Source organism: Salvelinus namaycush, chromosome 14 (genome assembly GCF_016432855.1).
Source record: "Salvelinus namaycush isolate Seneca chromosome 14, SaNama_1.0, whole genome shotgun sequence".
In the NCBI taxonomy this organism is placed as follows: domain Eukaryota; kingdom Metazoa; phylum Chordata; class Actinopteri; order Salmoniformes; family Salmonidae; genus Salvelinus; species Salvelinus namaycush.
In genome coordinates, this window is record NC_052320.1 from 41007824 (window position 1) to 41025059 (window position 17236).

Sequence of the window (17236 nt, forward strand, 5' to 3'; positions counted from 1 at the left end):
GTACTGTAGCTATGTGAAACAGCTGGGAGGGCAGCATTCCCATGTTGGGAGAACAAATAGCTCCCAAACCTGAAAAAAAGACTACAGTTTACCATAGAATACTATAGTACTTACTATAGAATTCCATAGAATTGTCGTATACTGTAGAATACAATACTCCACACTGTAGTATCCTTCAATTGTATAGTGCAGGGGTAGGCCATCCTGTTCCTGGAGTGCTGCAGGTACAGGATTTTAGGCCAATGAGGCACCACACCTGACCAACTGAGTTAATTGATCAGTTCAGTGATTGCCTAAATTCAACACACCTGGTCTTCCAGGGCGGTTAAATCAAAAACATGAAGTGCCTACGGCACTCCAGGACCAGGGTTGCCTACCCCGGTGTAGTGCTTACTATATAATGTTGTAGTATATTGTACAATACTATCTGTTCAGACTCCAGTCCTAACTACCTACAGGTTATGGAACATTGGCTTAATATTTGTGTCACATCTTGATCTGTTTCACCTGTCTTTTTGCTTGTCTCCACCCCTCTCCAGGTGTCGCCCATCTTCCTCATTATCATCAGTGTATTTATACCTGTGTTCTCTGTTTGTCTGTTGCCTGTTCGTCTTGTCAGGTCTTACTAGTGTATTTTCCCGTCTCCCTGCTTTTGCAAGTTCTGTTTCCCTGGTCTGACCATTCTGCCTGCTCTGACCCCAAACCTGCCTGCCCTTCTGTACCTGCCTGACTCTGACCCACTTACGAACCTCTGCCTGTCCTGAGCCCCTGATTACGGACCTCTGCCTGCCTTTGACCTGTCTTTTGCTGCCCCCTGTTTGGGTCAATACACATCTGTGACTCTAGCTATCTGAATCTGGGACTTATCCTGAGTTCTGATCATTTGTCCACTAGGTTTCCTCAAGGAGAAAGCCCCCACTTCAATATCAAATATAATAAAACAAAAACACTATAGTAAATACCACAGTAATGTCTGCAAAAACCCTACATTAATTACTATAGTATATACTATAGTTTTTTAACGAAAGTAATATTACCGTATACTACAGTCATGTCCACAAAAACACTACAGTGAATACTAAAGTATCTAAATATAGTAATACTACAGTATTTACACCATAATACTGATATTCCAAAAAACTCTAATATTTGATTGGATAACATCTGAATGGCTTGTTTGTGTCAATAGGTTCCACTTATACTTTATGGGTGGACCGAGAGGATGCGGCGGAGGTGGAGAAGGAATAGGAGCAGGAGGAGACTCAGAGAGAATGCGGAGGAATCGTATGAGGAAGAAGAGGGAAAGATGAGGTGGGGATGAAAGAGAAGGCAAAGGAATGTTGTGTGAATGTTGAGGAGTTTTAGGAGGAGGAAGACGAGGCTGAAGATGATGTACTCACAAGGCACAGCGTGGCGGTAGAGGTTAGCTCTGATGGTCTGTTGGAGCTCATGGTCAAGAGAGTATTTCTGAAACTTCAGGCTCAGGTAGTGCTTCAGGTCCTTGTTCAGTTTGTTACCTGCACAGGGAAACCAAACAGGAACAATGGTTACGCCTCATATTTCCTATTACATGATTTGCATAGCAAATGTAAACATTCATTTTTTTTTGCATGACTGGTCTTCGAGCTGCCAACTCCTCTGACTATTGTTGTCATGCCATATGTGTTGTTAAACAAGAAACAACATGTTCAAATGGCAATTTTTTATTTTATTTTTTTATTTCACCTTTATTTAACCAGGTAGGCTAGTTGAGAACAAGTTCTCATTTGCAACTGCGACCTGGCCAAGATAAAGCATAGCAGTGTGAACAGACAACAACACAGAGTTACACATGGAGTAAACAATAAACAAGTCAATAACATGGTAGAAAAAAAAGAGAATCTATATACAATGTGTGCAAAAGGCATGAGGAGGTAGGCAATAAATCGAATAATTACAATTTAGCAGATTAACACTGGAGTGATAAATCATCAGATGATCATGTGCAAGTAGAGATACTGGTGTGCAAAAGAGCAGAAAAGTAAATAAATAAAAGCAGTATGGGGGGTGAGGTAGGTAAATTGGGTGGGCTATATACCGATGGACTATGTACAGCTGCAGCGATCGGTTAGCTGCTCGGATAGCAGATGTTTAAAGTTGTTGAGGGAGATAAAAGTCTCCAACTTCAGAGATTTTTGCAATTCGTTCCAGTCGCAGGCAACAGAGAACTGGAAGGAAAGGCGTCCAAATGAGGTTTTGGCTTTAGGGATGATCAGTGAGATACACCTGCTGGAACGCGTGCTACGGGTGGGTGTAGCCATCGTGACCAGTGAACTGAGATAAGGCGGCACTTTACCTAGCATAGCCTTGTAGATGACCTGGAGCCAGTGGGTATGACGACGAACATGTAGCGAGGGCCAGCCGACTAGGGCATACAGGTCGCAGTGGTGGGTCGTATAAGGTGCTTTAGTAACAAAACGGATGGCACTGTGATAAACTGCATCCAGTTTGCTGAGTAGAGTATTGGAAGCTATTTTGTAGATGACATCGCCGAAGTCGAGGATCGGTAGGATAGTCAGTTTTACTAGGGTAAGTTTGGCGGCGTGAGTGAAGGAGGCTTTGTTGCGAAATAGAAAGCCGACTCTAGATTTGATTTTGGATTGGAGATGTTTGATATGAGTCTGGAAGGAGAGTTTGCAGTCTAGCCAGACACCTAGGTACTTATAGATGTCCACATATTCTAGGTCGGAACCGTCCAGGGTGGTGATGCTAGTCGGGCGTGCGGGTGCAGGCAGCGAACGGTTGAAAAGCATGCATTTGGTTTTACTAGCATTTAAGAGCAGTTGGAGGCCACGGAAGGAGTGTTGTATGGCATTGAAGCTCGTTTGGAGGTTAGATAGCACAGTGTCCAAGGAAGGGCCAGAAGTATACAGAATGGTGTCGTCTGCGTAGAGGTGGATCAGGGAATCGCCCGCAGCAAGAGCAACATCATTGATATATACAGAGAAAAGAGTCGGCCCGAGAATTGAACCCTGTGGTACCCCCATAGAAACTGCCAGAGGACCGGACAACATGCCCTCCGATTTGACACACTGAACTCTGTCTGCAAAGTAGTTGGTGAACCAGGCAAGGCAGTCATTAGAAAAACCGAGGCTACTGAGTCTGCCGATAAGAATATGGTGATTGACAGAGTCGAAAGCCTTGGCCAGGTCGATGAAGACGGCTGCACAGTACTGTCTTTTATCGATGGCGGTTATGATATCGTTTAGTACCTTGAGCGTGGCTGAGGTGCACCCGTGACCGGCTCGGAAACCGGATTGCACAGCGGAGAAGGTACGGTGGGATTCGAGATGGTCAGTGATCTGTTTGTTGACTTGGCTTTCGAAGACCTTAGATAGGCAGGGCAGGATGGATATAGGTCTGTAACAGTTTGGGTCCAGGGTGTCTCCCCCTTTGAAGAGGGGGATGACCGCGGCAGCTTTCCAATCCTTGGGGATCTCAGATGATACGAAGGAGAGGTTGAACAGGCTGGTAATAGGGGGTGCGACAATGGCGGCCGACAGTTTCAGAAATAGGGGGTCCAGATTGTCAAGCCCAGCTGATTTGTATGGGTCCAGGTTTTCCAGCTCTTTCAGAACATCTGCTATCTGGATTTGGGTAAAGGAGAAGCTGGGGAGGCTTGGGCGAGTAGCAGCGGGGGGGGGGCGGGGCTGTTGGCCAAGGTTGGAGTCGCCAGGAGGAAGGCATGGCCAGCCGTTGAGAAATGCTTGTTGAAGTTTTCGATTATCACGGATTTATCGGTGGTGACCGTGTTACCTAGCCTCAGTGCAGTGGGCAGCTGGGAGGAGGTGCTCTTGTTCTCCATGGACTTTACAGTATCCCAGAACTTTTTGGAGTTAGAGCTACAGGATGCACATTTCTGCTTGAAACAGCTGGCCTTTGCTTTCCTGACTGTTGCGTGTATTGGTTCCTGACTTCCCTGAACAGTTGCATATCGCGGGGGCTCTTCGATGCTATTGCAGTTCGCCACAGGATGTTTTTGTGCTGGTCGAGGGCAGTCAGGTCTGGAGTGAACCAAGGGCTATATCTGTTCTTAGTTCTGCATTTTTTGAACGGAGCATGCTTGTCTAATATGGTGAGGAAGTAACTTTTAAAGAATGACCAGGCATCCTCAACTGACGGGATGAGGTCAATATCCTTCCAGGGTACCCGGGCCAGGTCGATTAGAAAGGCCTGCTCGCAGAAGTGTTTTAGGGAGCGTTTGACAGTGATGAGGGGTGGTCGTTTGACCGCGGACCCGTAGCGGATACAGGCAATGAGGCAGTGATCGCTGAGATCTTGATTGAAGACAGCAGAGGTGTATTTGGAGGGCAAGTTGGTCAGGATAATGTCTATTAGGGTGCCCATGTTTACGGATTTAGGGTTGTACCTGGTGGGTTCCTTGATGATTTGTGTGAGATTGAGGGCATCTAGCTTAGATTGTAGGACTGCCGGGGTGTTAAGCATATCCCAGTTTAGGTCACCTAACAGAACAAACTCTGAAGCTAGATGGGGAGCGATCAATTCACAGATGGTGTCCAGGGCACAGCTGGGAGCTGAGGGGGGTCGGTAGCAGGCGGCAACAGTGAGAGACTTATTTCTGGAGAGATTAATTTTTAAAATTAGAAGTTCGAACTGTTTGGGCATAGACCTGGAAAGTATGACAGAACTTTGCAGGCTATCTCTGCAGTAGATTGCAACTCCTCCCCCTTTGGCAGTTCTATCTTGACGGAAAGTGTTATAGTTGGGTATGGAAATCTCAGAATTTTTGGTGGCCTTCCTAAGCCAGGATTCAGACACGGCAAGGACATCAGGGTTGGCAGAGTGTGCTAAAGCGGTGAGTAAGACAAACTTAGGGAGGAGGCTTCTGATGTTGACATGCATGAGGCCAAGGCTTTTTCGATCACAGAAGTCAACAAATGAGGGTGCCTGGGGACATGCAGGGCCTGGGTTTACCTCCACATCACCCGAGGAACAGAGGAGTAGTAGGATGAGGGTGCGGCTAAAGGCTATCAAAACTGGTCGCCTAGAGCGTTGGGGACAAGGAATAAAAGGAGCAGATTTATGGGCGTGGTAGAATAGATTCTGGGCATAATGTGCAGACAGGGGTATGGTGGGGCACGGGTACAGCGGAGGCAAGCCCAGGCACTGGGTGATGATAAGAGAGGTTGTATCTCTGGACATGCTGGTCTCAATGGGTGAGGTCACCGCATGTGTGGGAGGTGGGACAAAGGAGGTATCAGAGGTACGGAGAGTGGAACTACGGGGTCCATTGCAAACCAAAACAATGATAACTAGCCTGAACAACAGTATACAAGGCATATTGATATTTGAGAGAGACATACAGTAAGGCATAAAGTGATTGCAGGTCTTGATTGGGAGAGCTAGCTAAAACAACAGGTGAGATAACAGCAGCTAGTCAGCTAACACAGCAACAGCAGGTAAAAATGGCGACGACTGGGCAGAGAGGGTCGGATTAACTACACACAGAGCCTGAGTTAAAACACAGAGCCGACAAATAAAACACAAATAAACAGAATGGAGTACCGTGAATTAATGGACAGTCCGGCAGGCATCAGCTATGTAGCCAAGTGATCATAGTGTCCAGGGGGCAGCCGTAGATGGAGCAGGGAAGCCGCCACTACGCTAGCACGCAGCGTTTAAAGTTAGTAGCCCGGGGGGTGGTCTGCTCAGACGGAGGGGGTCTGCTCAGACGGAGGCCGGTTGAGGGCACAGCGGATGGGGTATTCGTCTGCAGACCAGACGTGGTCGTGTCGACAGAGAATCCAAGCCGGATGGCGATGGCGAAAGAGGTATTGTAGAATTGTCTTTGCTAACTGGTGCTAGCTTCGTGGCAGTGGTGCTAGCTGCAAGCTAGCTGTGAGGATCAGAAGTAGTGGCTCAGGGATTACGGCAGGAATCCGGCGTTGTTGTGGAGAGACAGTCCGATGCTGGTAAATTGGAGAGTAATATCCAGGCTAATAACAGGGCTGGTGTCTGTGCAGAAGGTAAAAGCTGCTAGCAGCGGCTAAAAATGACTAAATAGCTTGTAGCTGATTAGCTGGTTAGCTACTGGGGGTTCTTGAATGTGTTCCAAAGTTAAAAAATAAAATCGATTCCGTATCACATTGGGTGAGGTAGGTTACCGGAAGGTATAATCGAAATAAAAATCGAAAAGAGATAGAATTTAAAAAATATATATATACAAGAAATACGAAAAATACAAACGTACACGAGAGGATGAAACAAAACACGTCTACACTGCTACGCCATCTTACATGACAACTACCAAATAACCATTTACTTTGGCTTCTTTTGGATTCACAAGCAGCACCATAGCCGCATGAAGGGTGCTAGAGGTGCAGCAGCACTAGTGATGGGGGCAAAAATCTATTTAGTAACATATAGCAATATTATTTTTGGACTATATATTTTTACTCCAAGTATCAATTTGTAAAAAAAAATCTGAATAATAATAAAAAAAATGCTTATGTATGTTAGCTAGTGCAAGTCGGCTGTACCTGCACAAAAACGCCGGTATTTTTCATCCTATCCAGCACTTTTATTTCCCTGACTGATCAAAACTCATTTTCTGATGCTCTCTCTTGTCTCTCTGCAGCAGACATATAGTGAGCAATATGTTTGAAACATAATATAAAATCCCAGTACCAAATACATATAGAATCGTGAGAATCGCAATACATATCACATCGGCACCTAAGTATCATGATAATGTCATATCGTGAGGACCCTGGCAATTCCCAGCCTTTTAAATTTGACAAAATTATATAATTACTCCTTTCTGTAGCCTACAGACACCAATAAAATCATAAAAAATAACAAAGAGACGCAATTTGGGCAGCAAGCGTGAACAGCTTGTTGTGTTGCGGCCATAGAAATATAATCCATAGAAGGGTCTTGGATCCTCTAACCCCGGCAATTTGTCTGGTAAACTCATGGGTAAACTCACAATGGCTGCCAGTCCTGACTTGAATGGGCTTGTCTGTTCTATGGATTCTGTCAGTGAACAGCAGCTATAATTGGCCTTTAGATCATTTCTAAATACAATCAAATATTTAAAAAAAAAAAAATGCAAAATGCCTACTGCTGAAAATTAAATGCGAATCTGTCTGTAAAGCTACCAAATATTTTCTGAACAACTCTCAATCTTTTGCCAACAGCACTGTTTTTTCAATATAGCCTACCGGTGAGTAGCCTATGCATATTCATGCTATCTCTATCATTTGTGTGAGTCGGTGCCAGTGGAAAGTTTATTTTGTCAGTGTCAGACTATGGAAAGAAACAGAAGGTGCTCTGTGTACGTCATTGGACAGGAAAAGGCATAGCGCTTGCTCACCATTAAAAATAAGTTTCAAAGATTGACGTTTCGGGCCGTCAATGTCCCATTTACATGCTAAGTCATGTAAATGACGTAGAATTGCATGACATTATTCCCGGGCCCTGCTAAAAATAAATCACAATTCATGCAAATCCTACCAACGCCTCCGCTACTAAGCAAATGGGATGATAGATGCATGCATTCCTTTATTATAAAATATATTTTTTTTTTGTGCTCAGTAAGCTATGCCTCTGCCCAGCGGTATCAGTCTCACTACCCCAGTGTGGCCTCCTTCACCAATGCGTCAATTTCAGTTGCCACAGAGCTGACTGACCCCACCATGAGGAATCGACTTCACCCACAGACACAGAGAGAGAGGCGAAAAGAGAAGAACACAGAGATAGGGTGAAGTAGAGAGAGAAGACAGAGAGAGAGAAATGGAGAGGTAAAGAGAATGATGAGACCCACAGAGAGGCACAGGCCGGGAGGCAGCAAGAGAGGTGGGCAGAGGTAATTGAGAACAACAGTTCCCTGATCGGCTTAGAGCTTCCAGGTTCAGTCAGCGAGAGTCAGTGAGAGTTCAGTCCGTTTCCCAGAAGGAGAGGAGTCACAATGGGGACAGATGGCCAGGGCTTTCTCTCACGCCAGGGTCTCGTTTAGGACCATTTAATGATCTCCAAATATATCATCCATGTCTGGGGAGCTGGCCAGCCATTTTGAGGGCTTTGGCCAGCGTCTCTCCACACAGACCCCTGACCATGATGGAAGCTGCTTAACAGATATTGCCTCTGTACTGAAATTACACTCTTCAATGTGTATAGATTGTTTAAAAAAAAAAATATATATATATATATACAACCACTTTAACATGAACAAATATATTCAATAAAATAGCTTTATATGTTAGCATTTTCTTAAGAAAATGTGGTATTTTACATGGCAGATGTCGAAAGTATTTGGTAGTATGCAAAAATATGTTCACCATTTGAGAGTATATACTAACCACTTGCTGCTAGATTCAGCCAATCAACTACTCATCGATTAATATTTTGATTATAACTGATCGACTAATTGAGGTCATGATTCTTTTTTTCCCACCTGATTAGTTGGAAACAAGATTATTTGGGAACAAAAGCCTGCTGTCCCCAGTGGCCCTGAGGTACAGCCAGACAGCCAGACAGGCAGACATCTGTCACACAGCCCTGTGGCCCTGCATCACCTCATCTTCCCATGGAGTCACACACACAGACAGCTTAACCATAGACCACACCCTCATTTGTCAATGTCCATCCGAACCCACCTGTTCATAACTGACAGTACAGACTCACTTCAGTCTTACCAATGCAAAACCCACAACCCCTGACCTATAAGATATACCAATGAGTGTTTGTGAGCACCAAGGAGTCCTCACAAACACAGCATCATTGGGAACATCATCAAATTAGGTGAACCATTCCATGCCACAGAATAGACAACAATATTATGCATGGATCAGATAACTCTGCTTGCAGGAAGTAATGTAAACTCATAGAAATACGACCATTACATGTTGTCAAGGTAGGAATCTGAAACAGAGGTTTTCACTCAGTAGTGGAAACACTGACCAGCAGCTAGCCTGCTCTTCTGTATTTTTCCGTTCCCCTACACACACAGCTCTCTGTGTAATTCTGTGCGAGCAAAGCAGTCAGGTAATTGTTACCTAGCAACCAGCCAGTGCTGACAACCATCATTATGGTCCCTTCTAGGCAAGCAGCCTGTATTCAGACAATAAAAACAGAAATACAAGATTGCACAAATACACACACACACACCCACACACAGGTCAATGGGTACATCCTTGTCATCCTTTACTCCTCTAATACAAATCTAATTCAATTAAATTAGATATCATAGGTATAAAACATGTTATCATAATCACTATCATCAAAAGAGTCTTATTGTCACGATCGTCGTTAGGAGAAAGAGAGGAGGACCAAGGAGCAGCGTAATAACAATACATTTGCCTTTTTAATGAAGACGAAACAAACACTTTTACAAACTAACAAAACAACAAACCGACGAACGTGAAGCTATACAAAACAAATAAGTGCACACTGGCAACTTACACATAGACAATTACCCACAACCTACCTAATGACTATGGCTGCCTAAATATGGCTCCCAATCAGAGACAACGATAGACATCTGTCTCTAATTGAGAACCAATCTAGGCAACCATAGACTTACATAAACACCTACACTGAACACAACCCCATGAACTCTACAAACACCCCCTAGACAATACAAACACCCTAGACGAGACAAAAAACACACAAACATCCCCCATGTCACACCCTGACCTAACTAAAATAATAAAGAAAAACAAAGATAACTAAGGCCAGGGCGTGACAGTACCCCCCCCCCAAAGGTGCGGACTCCAGCCGCAAAACCTGACACAGAAGGGGAGGGTCCGGGTGGGCCTTCCTACAGCGGCGGCTCAGGTGCGGGACGTGGACCCCACTCCACCATAGTCAATACCCGCTTAGGTGGCCTCCCAGGAACGAGGACCCTTGCAGCGAGTCCCTGACTGAAGACCATCGTAGAGGGCGCCACTGGACGGAGGGGCAGCTCCGGACTGAGGGGCAACTCTGGACTGAGGGGCGGCTCCGGACTGAGGGGCGGCTCCGGACTGAGGGGCGGCTCCGGACTGAGGGGCGGCTCCGGACTGAGGGGCGGCTCCGGACTGGAGGGCGGCTCATGACTGGAGGGCGGCTCATGACTGGAGGGCGGCTCATGACTGGCGGGCGGCTCTGGCGGCTCATGACTGGCGGGCGGCTCTGGCGGCTCCTGACTGGCGGGCGGCTCTGGCGGCTCCTGACTGGCGGGCGGCTCTGGCGGCTCCTGACTGGCGGGCGGCTCTGGCGGCTCCTGACTGGCGGGCGGCTCTGGCGGCTCCTGACTGGCGGGCGGCTCTGACGGCTCGGGACAGACGGACGGCTCTGACGGCTCGGGACAGACGGACGGCTCTGACGGCTCGGGACAGACGGACGGCTCTGACGGCTCTGGACAGACGGACGGCTCTGACGGCTCTGGACAGACGGACGGCTCAGATGGCGCTGGGCAGGCGGGCAGCTCAGATGGCGCTGGGCAGACGGACAGCGCAGACGGCGGACAGCGTAGACGGCGCTGGGCAGACGGCAGACTCTGGCCGGCTGAGGTGCACAGTAGGCCTGGTGCGTGGTGCCAGAACTGGTGGTACAGGGCTAAGGACACGCACCTCAAGGCTAGTGCGGGGAGCAGCAACAGGGCGCACAGGGCTCTGGAGACGCACAGGAGGCTTGGTGCGTGGTGCCGGAACTGGTGGTACCGGGCTGGAGACACGCACCACAGGGCGAGTGCGTGGAGGAGGAACAGGGCTCTGGAGACGTACAGGAGGCTTGGTGCGTGGTGTTGGCACTGGTGGTACTGGGCTGGGAACACTCACCACTGGGCGAGTGCGAGGGCCTGCCACAGGAGAACTGGTGCGCTGAGCTGGCACAGAACGTGTAGGGCTAGGGAGCCTCACAGGAGGCCTGGTGCGTGAGGCTGGCACAGTCTTCACCAGACGGCTAGCCCGCACCTCAGGACGAGTATGGAGAGCTGACTCAGGTGACATCAAATACCCGACACGCTCCGTCGGGCGGATGTCGTGCCTCATGCACCAAACCCCTCATTTCTCTCTCCTCCAATTTCCCCATTAGATCATTCACAGTCTCTACTTCGCTCACCTCCAATACCGCCCTCACCGGCTCTGATTCCATCTTCGGCTCCTCACAGTAAGCACGGGGAGCTGGCTCAAGTCTCCTACTTGACCCAGCTACACTCCCCGAGAGTCCCCCCCCAAGAAATTGTTGGGGTTGCCAACCGCTCTGCCGTGCTAGCTCCTCATACCGGCGCCTCTCTGCTTTCGCTGCCTCCAGCTCTGCCTTGGGGCGGCGATATTCCCCTGGTTGTGCCCAGGGTCCTCCGCTGTCTAATACCTCCTCGCAAGTCCAGGAGTCCTGTGTCCTCGGCTGCTGCTGTTGTTGCCCGTCATCACGCTGCTTGGTCCTAGGTTGGTGGGTAATTCTGTCACGATCGTCGTTAGGAGAAAGAGAGGAGGACCAAGGCGCAGCGTAATAACAATACATCTTCCTGCCTAAATATGGCTCCCAATCAGAGACAACGATAGACAGCTGTCTCTAATTGAGAACCAATCTTGGCAACCATAGACTTACATAAACACCTACACTGAACACAACCCCATGAACTCTACAAACTCCCCCTAGACAATACAAACACCCTAGACGAGACAAAAACACACAAACATCCCCCATGTCGCACCCTGACCTAACTAAAATAATAAAGAAAAACAAAGATAACTAAGGCCAGGGCGTGACACTTATTCATGTCATATACCATCACTCATGCAAAATACTCAACAACTCAATCTCCTTCCCTAAACCCTGAGTCCCAGTAGTATCCCCTGGGTGGGGACTAGCATTAGGCATTACAGAACCCATCCTTGGGCTGGGGAGAGCCAGCACAGTGCAGGCACAGAGAAGGGAGGGGGCGGGCAGCCCAGGTGTCATGCTCCATCAATGAAGAAGTCATTAAATATTTAATATTTCCAAGGATTTACAGCCACAGCCATGTACCACAGGGATTATTACAAACACTGTCTCTGTGTGTGTGTGTGTGTGTGTGTGTGTGTGTGTGTGTGTGTGTGTGTGTGTGTGTGTGTGTGTGTGTGTGTGTGTGAGAGAGAGAGAGATAAACACACAGAGAAGGGCTGTACACATGTGTACGCACGGAAGTGACCACTGCTAACATTTATCTGTCAGAAAACAACGCAACACCTGCAAATACACACACACACAAGAGATGTTTTGATATTTTAGGATTGTTCTGATCCCGTATTTGACAGACAACTAGTTAATCAGTGATGAAGAGGGAAGCCGAGGCAAATTCCTCTCAGAACACTCTGCCCCAGATAAGAAGGAGCTGAGGAACACACAGAGGTCAAAGAGTCATTTCTACGAACACACGTCTCTGCTTCTCCCTGAAAAACAGGAACAGATCAGACACAACACGCAATCTGTTTTCTCAGTGATAACAACACTCTTCCATAGACAAAAACAGCAATCATACACATACCAGGGAGAACCATGGCGCTACAACAGCCAATGGAAACAAAAATACACCCAAAAGCACTACCATATTTTATCCTGGCATGAGAACGATTGAAAAGCAGCACGGCGCTAGATGATAAACTGGGTCATTTTAAAGCTTGTCTGAGGTTTTAACACTGGATACTGGTCCTCATACCAGTAGAATTACTCCTCTGGGGCCTCTAGGAGATTTGAGTGAAATCTGAGAGATATCTTATGAGGACTGAGAAGGTCCTGCTCCTCTGCTGGTGTGAATGAAGGTCGGTGAATTTGAGCCCAGGATATACGGCACACTGTGGCGGGCTGAACAGGGGTGAGAGAAAGGCGTGGGGGCGTGGGGGCGTGATGCCAGTACACGCACTCTCTGACACAGAGATGGATTTAACCCAAATAAGAGTGGATTATGCACATACTATTATACGGCTCCAGTCAACATTACATAACCTGGGATCTAGCTATGCATCCACTGTCTTATTCAGGGTCGGGGGAGGGGCACGCTGCACGACACTGTGGTTTCTACCATCTAGCAGGTAGGCTAAGACAGGGGCTGACACACGCACATACACACACACACACATATTGGGAGAAAGTGTTTTTCTAAAGAAAGATATTTATATTCCAGCTCTCTTCTAAAACACAATATTCTGACAAGAAGAGAAGAAAGACATATGGCATTACTACCTGCAACAACAGTGGAGGGTTGAACTGAACGACCGGCAGCCTTGTTCTTTGCATGAGCTTGCATCGCTCTAATTCGCTACTATCATGTGTCAATCATGCTAGGGGAAATTAAAATGCTTGGTGATTACAGTTTCAGGAGAGTGTGTCAGTCTTCTCCTAAAGCCTCTGTTGAAGAATGATTATAGATCTAATCCTATAATGTGTGTGTGTGTATGTGTGTGTATGAATGTGTGTGTGACAGTTTTCAGCTGCTGATTAGGATTCCTCTCCTAACTCTCAGCTCAACACTGCCCTCTGTGTCTCCAGCCACCACCGCCAAGTCTGCAGTTACCACGGCAACCCAGGGCCCAGACAGCCAAAGAATGAGACGCGCTCTGTGTGGTAACCATCTACTGCTGCCCCCCATTGGCCAACATGGGCAGTTCAGAATCAGAACTGCACGTTTGTGGCCTGAAACTCAGACACTATGGGTCAAACTATGTTTAGGGTCAAAATAAAACTGATGGACCACGGATTCAATTAATTCAATGAACATGACTTATTTGTAGTCAAGGCTCTCCAATTATAAGTGCATTTAATATAATTACATAACCAAGGTTCAAGTTATTAATTCAAGGAAAATAAAGAGTAGCCAAACATTTGCTGTATTTGTATTTGCATTTATTATGGATCCCCATTAGCTGCTGCCAAGGCAGTTTTAAAAACATTACAATACATTCATTACAGAATTCACAACACACTAAGTGTGTGCCCTCAGGCCCATACTCCACTACCACTTATCTACAACACAAAATCCATAGTGTGTGTTATCATGTGTGTGTATGCATGTGTCTGTGCCAATGTTTGTGTTGCTTTACAGTCCCTGCTGTTCCATAAGGTGTTTTTTAAATACAATTTTACTGCTTGCATCAGTTACTTGATGTGGAATAGTTCCATGTTGTCATGGCTTTATGAAGTACTGTGCACCTCCCATAGTCTGTTCTGGACTTGGGGACTGTGAAGAGACCTCTGGTGGCATGTCTTGTGGGGTATGCATGTGTGTCTGAGCTGTGTGCTAGTCGTTTAAACAGACAGCTCGGTGCTTTCAACATGTCAATACCTCTCACAAATTCAATTAGTGATGAAGTCAATCTCTCCTCTACTTTGAGCCAGGAGATATTGTCATGCATATTATTAATGTTGGCTCTCTATGTACATCCAAGGGCCAGCCGTGCTGCCCTGTTCTGAGACAATTGTCCCTATTTGTGACACCTGAACACACAACTGAACAGTAGTCCAGGTGCGACAAAACTAGAGCCTGTAGGACCTGCCTTGTTGACAGTGCTGTTAAGAAGGTAGAGCAGCGCTTTATTATGGACAGACTTCTCCCCATCTTAGCTACTGTTGTATCAATATGTTTTGACCATGACAGTTTACAATCAAGGGTTTCTCCAAACAGATCCAGGGTTTCTTCCACATTATTTATTACAATATTTAGTTGAGGTTTAGGGTTTAGGGAATGATTTGTCCCAAATACAAGGCTTTTAGTTTTTTAAATATCTTGGACAAACTTTTTCCTTGCCACCCATTATGAAACTAACTGCAGTTCTTTGTTAAGTGTTGTAGTCATTTCAGTTGCTGTAGTATGTGACGTGAATAGTGTTGAGTCATCCGCATACAAAGACATACTGGCTTTACTCAAAGCCAGTGGCATGTCGTTAGTAAAGATTGAAAAAAGTAAGGAGCCTAGACAGCTGCCCGGGGGAATTCCTGATTCTACCTGGATTATGTTGGAGAGGCTTACATTAAAGAACACACTGTGTTCTGATGAACAGGTAACTCTTCATGCACAATATAGCAGGGTTTGTAAAGCCATACACATACACTACCGTTCAAAAGTTTGGGGTCACTTAGACATTTCCTTGTTTTTGTCCTTTAGCACATTTTTTGTCCTTTAAAATAACATCAAATTGATGAGAAATACAGTGTAGACACTGTTAATGTTGTAAATTACTATTTTAGCTGGAAACAGCAGATTTTTGATGGAATATCTACATAGGCGTACAGAGGCCCATCATCAGCAACCATCACTCCTGTGTTCCAATGGCACGTTGTGTGAGCATATCTTCTTAAGGCTAGGGGGCACTATTTTCACGGGAAAAACTGAAGATCTCGTACAATGCTGTGTACTACTTGCTTCACAAAACAGTGCAAACTGGCTTTAACCAGAAAAGAAAGAGGAGTGGGAGGCCCCGGTGCACAAATGAGCAAGAGGACAAGTACATTAGAGTGTCTAGTTTGAGAAACAGACAACTCACAAGTCCTCAACTGACAGCTTCATTAAATAGTACCCGCAAAACATCAGTCTCAACGTCAGTGAAGAGGCGACTCCGGGATGCTGGCCTTCTAGACAGAGTTCCTCTGTCCAGTGTCTGTGTTTTTTTGCCCATCTTAATATTTTCTTTGTATTGGCCCGTCTGAGATATGGCTTTTTCTATGCAACTCTGCCTAGAAGGTCATCATCCCGGAGGCGCCTCTTCACTGTAGACATTAAAAATCAGCCATTTCCAGCAGCAATAGTCATTTACAACATTAACAATGTCTGCACTGTATTTCTGATCAATTTCATGTTATTTTAAAGTGGCATTATTGAAGTGACTAGTGATACATTTATTAGTGGCCAATGATTTCAAGTCTGAATGTAGGCAACAGCCTCTCTGTGTTAGTAATGCCTGTTTTTCAGTCTCTCAGTCCCAGCTATGATGCACCTGTACTGACCTCGCCTTCTGGATGGTAGCGGGGTGAACAGGCAGTGGCTCGGGTAGTTGTTGTCCTTTTTGGCCTTCCTGTGACATCAGGTGCTGTAGGTGTACACTGTTTGTATTCTGCCATATTCCCAGTCACCTTTCCATGGTTAAATACGGTGGTTCGCACTTTCAGTTTTGGGCGAATGCCACCATCTATCCATGGTTTCTGGTTGGTTAGGATAGGTTTTAATAGTCACAGTAGGTACAACATCTCCAATACACTTTCTTATAAAACTCACTCACCGAATCAGCGTATACGTCAACATTATTCCCTGCCTATAGGAGATCCCTAAATTACGGCTGCTACACATACAGTCGTGGCCAAAAGTTTTGAGAATGATACAAATATTAATTTTCACAAAGTCTGCGGCCTCAGTTGCATGATGGCAATTTGCATATACTCCAGATTGTTATGAAGAGTGATCAGATGAATGGCAATTAATTGCAAAGTCCCTCTTTGCCATGCAAATGAACTGAATCCCAAAAAACATTTCCACTGCATTTCAGCCCTGCTACAAAAGGACTAGCTGACATCATGTCAGTGATTCTCTCGTTAACACAGGTGTGAGTGTTGACGAGGACAAGGCTGGAGATCACTCTGTCATGCTGACTGAGTTCAAATAACAGACTGGAAGCTTCAAAAGGAGGGTGGTGCTTGGAATCATTGTTCTTCCTCTGTCAAACATGATTACCTGCAAGGAAACACGTGCCGGCATCATTGCTTTGCACAAAAAGGGCTTCACAGGCAAGGATATTGCTGCCAGTAAGATTGCACCTAAATCAACCATTTATCGGATCATCAAGAACTTCAAGGAGAGCGGTTCAATTGTTGTGAAGAAGGCTTCAGGGTGCCCAAGAAAGTCCAGAAAGCGCCAGGACCGTCTCTTAAAGTTGATTCAGCTGCGGGATCGAGGCACCACCAGTACAAAGCTTGCTCAGGAATGGCAGCAGGCAGGTGTGAGTGCATCTGCACGCACAGTGAGGCGAAGACTTTTTGAGGATGGCCTGGTGTCAAGAAGGGCAGCAAAGAAGCCACTTTTCTCCAGGAAAAACATCAGGGACAGACTGATATTCTGCAATAGGTATAGGGATTGGACTGCTGAGGACTGGGGTAAAGTCATTTTCTCTGATGAATCCCCTTTTCGATTGTTTGGGGCATCCGGAAAAAAGCTTATCTGGAGAAGACAAGGTGAGCGCTACCATCAGTTCTGTGTCATGCCAACAGTAAAGCATCCTGAGACCAT

At 46.3% G+C, this 17236-nt stretch overlaps 1 protein-coding gene across 1 annotated transcript in view; it reads right to left on the reverse strand.

The window, feature by feature from the left end:
• Positions 1-1203: 1203 nt before the first annotated feature.
• The window catches only part of LOC120058759 (membrane-associated guanylate kinase, WW and PDZ domain-containing protein 1-like), an 81734-nt gene continuing 65701 nt past the window's right edge, over positions 1204-17236 (reverse strand). Inside the window, exon 2 of the mRNA XM_039007496.1 lies at positions 1204-1517. Within this exon, the coding sequence (XP_038863424.1) occupies positions 1204-1517 (314 nt within the window). The remainder of the gene's footprint in view (positions 1518-17236) is intronic.